This window comes from Quercus suber, unplaced genomic scaffold, assembly GCF_002906115.3.
Source record: "Quercus suber isolate HL8 unplaced genomic scaffold, Cork oak 2.0 scaffold_432, whole genome shotgun sequence".
NCBI lineage: Eukaryota > Viridiplantae > Streptophyta > Magnoliopsida > Fagales > Fagaceae > Quercus > Quercus suber.
In genome coordinates this window covers 83,012-91,773 of record NW_027069883.1, presented here as the reverse complement: position 1 = coordinate 91,773, position 8,762 = coordinate 83,012, and the positions used below count along the sequence as shown (strand labels likewise).

The window sequence follows — 8,762 nt, the reverse complement described above, 5'->3', positions numbered from 1 at the left end:
AACTGTTTCAGGAAATTCACACATTTACTTAAATCCTCAATGGTTTACCTGTATTGGTTAGGAGAAGCATGTGAATGTTTTAACAAAAGGACTGGATAATTTTTTCATGCTATACTTACTTTTGTTTAATTAAATAAATTTTCACAACATGAGACTGAGAGTCATTCAAGCATTTGTGTTGACTTTACTAGAGAATGTCTATTTTATAGTAAAGGTTTAATTTTTCAATAAATATAAAATATATATGATTTAGCACATATAAAATAAGTTATTATTCTTTATTTTATGGAATGAGATTTTAAATATTGTGACACTATATACACATTTAAATTCACTAAAAAAGAAAGAAAATTAAACCTTACCTAGTCCTTTTCCATTTCAACATCAAGGCATTGAGATAGCAAAACTAGATTTAGATGTGAAAGAACAAAAAATGTGCTACACCATATAAGCATGGTCTGAGTGAGCCATTAATTGAAGGGGCATGAGTTTTGGTAAAATTATTATGGGACTCCTACATGGTAGATGCAACTCCTCACAACCCTACTTTTGATGGAAAGGTAGATAAGCTTCAACACACTTAAATAGAGTCCTTTCTTTTATAGGGTACACAGTAGGGCATCATTATGCAGAGTAGGCCCTACTTTTTTTGTATGGTATGCAAAGAAACGAGAGCATGATTGGGGATAGACGAGACTTTTTTTTTGAAATGCATGTGCTGATTACAAAGTTTTATTAACAGTACCTGATTATGTCACAAAATAATTATGTGGGTTAGTCACATTATCAATGGAAAATGAGGTGTTAGCTAAACCTAAATACAGAAACCTTAATTAGAAAATTTGCATCTCAAAAAAGACAATAAAAATTTAAAATATAGAAAGTTGAATAAATACTGCTTAATTATTATTTAAGTATAAAAATAAAAAAAACCACTTAAAATTTATCGCTCTCAAACTCTATCCAGCCAGCCCTGAATGGAGTTGAACTGAGGGCCCTGACCAAGTTTCCCAATTTCAGTGCTCACAGATTTACTCAATATGGAAGTGAGCACTGGTCTTTCATCTTTGCAGTCCAACTTCTAAAAGAAGCTCCTCCAGAAATATAGATAAATTACAGGTAGTGTCTCCCATATTTTTGCATATCAGCCATACAATAGTTTCTCGAATCTTTGACCTCTTAAGATTAATTTTCAATACTTTTAACACTGAAGGTGTTTTTGATCTTCAGGGAAGAAATAACTTGTGTTGGCCAATAAAAGAGTTATCAGCAGCCTATTACAGGCATTTTGTTTGAAATATTGAAACCAATGACACAAATGAAATGCAAACATTTTGTTTCTATACCAACCTCCAAAATACCCTTATAGCAAGGTGATACTCACTTTTACATAAATCAGCCCCTAGAAAACAAAATGGACACTACTACATGTTATCATCAGAAATGGTAATTAGTCATTACTCACTTAAGCTTCATTGGAGACATTAAAGATTCAAAGGGAATTAATTCCCACTGTAAAAATGGCTGCCTATTCCAAGACATTGGGAATCATATCAGAGAGAGAGAGAGAGAGAGAGAGAGAGAGAGTAGATCCAACCAAGTGTATAAAAAAAGCAAGTTTCTCATGGACTATAGGATACTGATGTAGAAGAATTCTCAAAATAACAGTGTTCTTATCATATCATTTTACAGAAATTACAAAACAATTGTTTAGTATCAAAAGAAAGCTTAAATCAAAATTATTTGTAATCAATTCTTCTTTTAGAATATTCAGGAAATAAAAATATGAAATAAACATATACCAAGCTATGCTTTCCCCTCATTGCCTGCCAACATCAAGTACTTGTCTTTCCTTGTTAAGTTGGTGCACTCAAATCCTAACGCTTCAGCGATCTTTGCCTGCACATAGTTGGCTACTTCAAACTTGGACTTACCTCCAACCCCACATGTAAATTCTTTTGGTAACTTCTCAAGAATCTTGATATCGCAGTTTGTAAATGGATTCAAAACTATGAATAGGGGATCTAAACATTTTAACCCACTAGCTGTTGTTCCATAGAACATGCTAACATGAAAGTCTATGGCAATAGGAACTATATCATCAGTTGTCTCTGCAAATAGAGGACTGAAGCGAAGTAGATATGGTTCCCTACAAGTAGTTCCCTCTGGACAAATCACAAGGTTACCTTGGCTCAGCCGCTTCTCTATCATCTTTGAGTCTTCCTCCCTCTTTCTTGCTAATCGAATTGTCTTGATGGGTGAAACCAGCTCAGAAGTCTTACTTACGCTGTATGTGACTGCAGTGACTGGTTTCCTTACAGCCGCTGAAACATAGACTGGGTCTATAAGAGTTTTGTGGTTGCAAACATAGAGTATGCCCTTTGATTTTTCTCCATAAATGATTGGAGTAGGAAGGGAGTTTGGCGATGGTGCAGAACCCCGCATTCCAATACAGCTCAAGACTGGGACGCATATATGGAGAGGAAGTAGCGAGGTAGCAAGGACTCTGAGTATGGCAAGCAACAAACCAAATGGAACCCACATTAACATGACTAAAGTAGCAACTGGAGTTGGCCTAAAAGCCAATCTTCCATCATGGAAGATCAATGGCTTTGGGTATTTCTCCCTTGGAAGGACTTGCCAATTCTTCTTCTCAGCCTCACTTACCAAGTAAATTTCCTGGAGCAACACAAAACATTAAAGTGTTAGTAGTAACACTTGACATCTTTCACATACAAACACAGAAACTGATAGAGATTGAGAGAGAGAAAAAAAAAAATTCCAACCTTGCAGTGAGAAAATAGTTGATGGTCAAAAGACACATTGAAGCAACCAATACCTATGACATGAGCACCTTCTTTTTCCTCCTCAAATATCTCTTTCAAAACCACTTTAGCTGACTTCTTTTCCTCCATCAAACCCAAATAATACCCACAAAATACCTTCAACTCTCTTCCCACAACAGCCTCAACCCCCATGTAATCTCTCAGAAAACAATCCACCATCACTTCAGGCAAATTAGTCACTCCTACCTTTTTCCCACATCTCATCACCACATCAAAGCATTCATAGCCAACATCCTCTAGGAAGAACTTGGGCAAGACAGATCTCCCAATCACAAATCTGCCCTTTTTAATCCCCACAAAGCATACGAAAACCATAATCTTTAATCCCACTTCTTCACAAACCAAAGAAAGAAAACTTACAAGAGGGTACAAAAGAAGCAGAATAAGAGCTCTTAAGAGCCATCCAGCTTCAAAGGCCACTAGCATGAAGTAAGAAAAGAGTGATGATGATTTCAACAATGCTCCCTCCACATGAAATAATAAAGTCTGGTTTTGAAGCTCCTCTGATCTATGGGCTAGATAAGAGTACTTCTGAAATTTTAAGTGGGGTGCATGGACATTGCTAAGCCTTCCTGGGATGTTGAGATGGTTCTCTATTTTTCTGAGGAAAGTTTTGGACATGAAGAAAAGATTTTTCATATTGAAAGGTTTTCCAGCCATATTTTGGTTTTTGTTTTGTAACATTGATAAATAGAGGCTTCATTTGTTAGGAAATGGTGAGGAAAAGACGACTTTAACACTAGGGTAAATAATAGAAATGACATTATATGGTGCTGTCTGTTAAATGGTAATCAATTAGGAAAATTATTAGGCCTTTCTAAAAAAAAAAAAAAAAAAAAAATCAAAATACCATAAATGCGTACTCCTTTATCTCATATGAATAGTGGGTCTTACTATGAATTTAATTAATAGGACCCATAATTTATGTGGGATGAAAAAATACACATTTATAGTACTCTGAGAGTACACAATAATTTCTCAATCAATTATCCAAGTCCACATTTATCCACTTCTAAGATATTAGTCCATGTCCAGAACATTGCTTTCCTTTGAAATTCTAAAAAGCATTAAATTCATCTTAACAAAGTCTTAAATTCCAACTAACACTCATATTGAACATGCTTCCAGCTAAAGTTTTCTCCTTTTTTTACTTTGGCAAAAAGTTAGGTGCTATTTCTTAGATGTTATACCTTAAGTTATTCAATTAAATTCAATCACCTGTATAAATTGAGCAATGCAGCACAAACAGTATTATGTTTCTCAAGGATAATAAATTTAATACAATCATGTGTTCAAATTTAATAAGGAACTTAAGATACAACATCTAAAAAATTATACCTAAATTTTATTGGTTTTACTTTTTATTTTTGCATATTATTGACACATGTAAAGTAAACCCAATGGAACCTCAAAGTTCCATCTATTTATGAATGGGCCAAAATGGGAATTTACCTCTAATTTGAAAACTATGTAGCAAAATGTCTATATTTTAAAACTATTTAGCAAAATGTCTCTGTTTTTGGAACTCGATTTTAACAAAATTGAGTTACGTGGAACTTGACATTAGCAATGTTGAGTTCTATGCATATTCTGCTACTTAATTTTTTTTTTTGAAAATTTTAGTGGCACTCGTCATTAGTAATGTCATGTTCTACTTAAAATACACATAGAACTTGGTTTTGAGGATAAAAAATTTCAAAATAAGAATGATTTGCTAAATAGTCTCAAAATATAAGCTTTTTGCTACATAGTTTTTAGGATAAAATGCAAAACTGATCCTATAAGTTTCTTAAAATTTCATTTTAGTCCTCTAATTTTACTTTAATTCATTTTAGTTTTCTAACTTTCAAGTTATTCAATTAAGGCTTTTTCATCAACTTTTCTTATATGTTGTGGTTAATTTTTAAATTTTTAAAATTTTTTTTTCAAAATTCTTAAATTAAAATGTTCAATTAATGATTGAAAAATATTTTTCATTTTTTAAAAAAAAATTTTTTAACAAAAGTTGACGGAAAGACCTTAATTAAATAAATTGAAACTTAAAGGATTGAAATAAATGAAAGCAAAATTAGAGGAATGAAATAAAATCTAAAGAAACTTAGAAAGTCAATTTTGCATTTTAGCCTAATTTTTAAATTAGGGGTAAATTCTAATTTTTCCCTTATGAATGTATTCCTTTTAAGGAAGTAGAGCTCTCACTAAGGTAGATGTGAACAGTGTTGTTTGTGATTGCACGATCGTAGATGGAGTATGTGCACTGTCTGCCCAGCGGGGGGTAATGAGACTAGTGAAAATCTGTTTTTCTTTTAAGATAAACACATTTTTAATTGTCTTGTCTATCTGTCCCTCTTCTTGCATATTTTTGCTTCCCTCTTTGTTTTTCCCAGCACTTGTACCATCTAGAACATTAATGCAATAATCGTATCCTCTCTTTCACATTAATTTTGAAGTCCATACCTCAACTTGAACCATTAAAGCACTGTCTTTTCGCTTTCAGCTTAACTTTTGAAGCATCCTTTCTATGCGAAGTTATATTATGTTTCCGGTGCATGGTCCTCATGAGGGTGGACCCCACACATGTGGGGTCCACCCTCATGTAAGAGAGAAGTAACATACACTAGAAACATAATAGAGTTTTTCCCTCTCTACAATCTAACTTGACAAGCACCAAGGCCATTTCAACTTATGTCCTATAATTTATTTATATGTGTTGTTCAAGAAAATGATACTATAATTGTCCTTCTTTTTTTTTTTTTTTTTTTTTTTTTTTTTTTTTTTTTTTTTAATAAATAAAGCTTACCAACATACAAGGACGATTTGGAGAAGAATTTAGAGAAGCCAGGTGTTTGATATGGTTGTGGTGAGATTGAGATTGTCCTTGTTTTGAAGATTAGTTGCCTCCAAGCCATTGTCTTCTATTTTCTACCTGTGTCAATGAGAGTTTACTCAGAAACAACAAAAACCCAGCAACAGTGACTCAGAGCTCGAATGTGGTTTTGAGAGTGATTCATTCAAATGGCATAAAAATGAAAAATCTACTTTTGCTACTTTTAACATTACAATACATTAAGATTAAATAAACAACCAATAAAAAAAAAAATAATAATTTTCTCTAAAACCCAAAACCTCTATCTCTCTTTTCTCTCTATTGTGAACCCATAACCAAATCCTCCCATAACCACTGGCCACTGTGATTTTTGCAGAAATACAAAAAAAACCCAAATGGAAAAACCAATAAAACCCACAAATGGTGACACAAAAACCACCAAACGGAGAGCCACAACCCATTAACGGCGAGAAAAATTGTAGCCACTTACCGAGAGCCACAACCACCGTGACGAGATGAAACCACCGCCACAACCGAAACCACCGACACCCACGGTCACAACCGGAACCACCAAAACCCACAGACACTACCAAGAGAGTGAGAGAAAACCTGAGAGAGAGAATGTGAAAGACTGAAGAAGGCAGGGAGGAGAGAGAGAATCGTTGAGTTAAAAAATGCTAAAAACAAATAGCTTTTGGCACATCTGATGTTTAGGTGTTTTTCATGTTTGGCGTGCTAAATGCTATATATTTAGCATTTTTTAGCACACCAAATGCAAACGGAGCATCAGGTGTTATAAAACAAATGTTATTTTGATATATCAAAAAATTACTCTTCTTTTTTTATATCATTTTATAATACAATTTGTATCACATATTCTATTCTTTTACTATTTTATTTAAATATTCTTTCTATTTTTTTGTTAATTATTTTTTTATCACTTTACTGCTTTTTACCATTCCACTTTACAAAGAACAACGTTTAGGACCACTATTTATTACACAATTTTTGTCATTACTTGTTATGTGTTAAGTTGTAAGTGGTGAAGGTGTGATCCCATCATTTTTTTATCACTCACAACTTGTCATATAACAAGTTGTAATGAAAGTTATACAATAAATTTTGGTCACCTACTTAAAATTTTTTTTTTTTTTGGTTTACCATTTTTTTTAGAGGAGAGAGAAAGTTGATTAAAAAATAAAATAAAATAAATAGAACATATATATAAAAATAAATAGAACATATGTTCGTACTGTGCCATTGATAGACTGTATTGTAGCAAATTTAATCTCAAATGCCAAAATTTTGCATCTTATACATCGCGGACCATTTACATTTGAGTTTCTGAAAAATATATATGTTTTACACTTTAAAAAGTTATTTCCCTATTTTAACTTTACAATACATCTAGCATCTCATTTCTTATTTGTACGTACAACACAATCAAAATAATATAAATTACACAATAAAAAAATATAAAAATTTATTTCTCTCCAATCTCTCTTTTACCTCCCCCCCCCCAAAAAAAATGATATTTTAGTTTTACCGTCAAGTTACAGTAATTCCTATATTTAAGAACTTACTATTCATAGTTGCTAAATTCTTTTTAGCAAAAGCCACCCAGGTAATTGTGGTTTTAGGGGATGTATGAATCTTTTGATAAGAGATTTTTAGTAACATTGTTTAAATGTTGTAAAAATACGTGTGAATTAAAAAGTGTTGTGGAAATATATGTCGTGGCGTTCAAATACTAAACACTATTATTTAAACAACAGAACCAAACAAGCTCTAAAATAGCAATCTAGAAGTTTTTATACTCCCAATGTTAATGCTCGGGTGTTGGTTTTTGGTATTTGGTATGTCAAATACTAAAAATTTAGTATTTGGTTTTTTTGTCTATTTTGCAAACAAAAAAAAAAGAAAAAAAACATATTTTTCGTTTTTGTTTTGCACACCCACTTTTACAAAACATTTAGATCAATTTGTCTATTCTACACCATCTTTTATTTAAATAATACATTCTCACCCTTTTTTTTTTTAATAATTTCACACCGGTCCCACCACCTTACCAAACTCTCCAAAAATATCTCTCCCACTCTCTATCTCTCTTTATTTTCCCCCTTCTTCTCCTTTCTTCTTTCTTCTTTTTTCTTTTCCTTCTCCTTCTTTTTTCTTCGGCATCTTCTTCTTCTTCTTCACATTCTCCTTCTTCTTCTTTTTCTTTTCTATTTGAGTTTGATTATCGCCAATGATTTTGGGTTTGTAATTTTGGTGATAATTTTGGGCAAATTTTTCCATTACATGGGTGGTGATTTTGGGGCTCTCCATTGACTGCTGCTGTTGCTACTACTTCATGTGTGTTTGGCAAAAATTAAACTTATTTTACTATTTCATTTATTTTTGCTACTATTTATGAGCCCTACTGCACTTATTATTACTATTCATGAGCACCACTACACTTATTGCTACTATTCATGAGTCTCACTATACTATTTCAGCTAACTTTTACATTTATCTATAGCAGCAAAAAGTTTTCAATTTCAGCAAAATAAGCAGATCTCAATCAAACCCTTCTTCTTCTTCTTCTTCTTCTTCAACACCTTCTTATTCTTCTACTATTTTTGCATTTTCTTCTTTTTCTTTTGCAATTTGGGTTTGATTATTTATATGGGTTTGAATATATATATTTGAGGAGAGGGTTTGATGAATTTGGGATCTAGATTGATTTACATTTGAAAAATTTGATGATTTGTTGTTGGATTTAAGAGAAGATAAGATGAGAAAGAGGGTAGAGGAAGAGAGAGATTGGATGAGAGATGAGAGAAAAAAAATTAAAAATAAAATAAAAAGCTACAATAATCATGTAAATATGCACGGTTACTATATATTTTTTGGAAAGGAACAGTGATTTAGAAGGACTATGAGTGTTTTTTTTAGGTAAAATGTGTAAAATCAGACAATTTTTCTATTGTCCATTGTCTGATGCAGATGCTTTAAAACAAATGCTATGAACTTGTTGCCGTGAAACCAGTGGCAATTTTTTTATAGTGTCAGTGACAGATAGGCAAGTGAAATGGTACAATAGGGTC

At 32.4% G+C, this 8,762-nt stretch overlaps 1 protein-coding gene across 1 annotated transcript; it reads right to left on the bottom strand.

Moving 5' to 3' along the window:
- Nucleotides 1-1,659: 1,659 nt before the first annotated feature.
- LOC112010503 (probable glycerol-3-phosphate acyltransferase 2) lies at nt 1,660-3,568 on the bottom strand. Its single transcript, XM_024042852.2, has 2 exons — nt 2,787-3,568; nt 1,660-2,679 (listed from the first exon to the last, which is right to left on the bottom strand). The coding sequence occupies exons 1-2, from the start codon at nt 3,528-3,530 to the stop codon at nt 1,807-1,809; spliced, it is 1,617 nt and encodes a 538-aa protein (XP_023898620.2). The 5' UTR covers nt 3,531-3,568; the 3' UTR covers nt 1,660-1,806.
- Between the last annotated feature and the right edge of the window lie 5,194 nt (nt 3,569-8,762).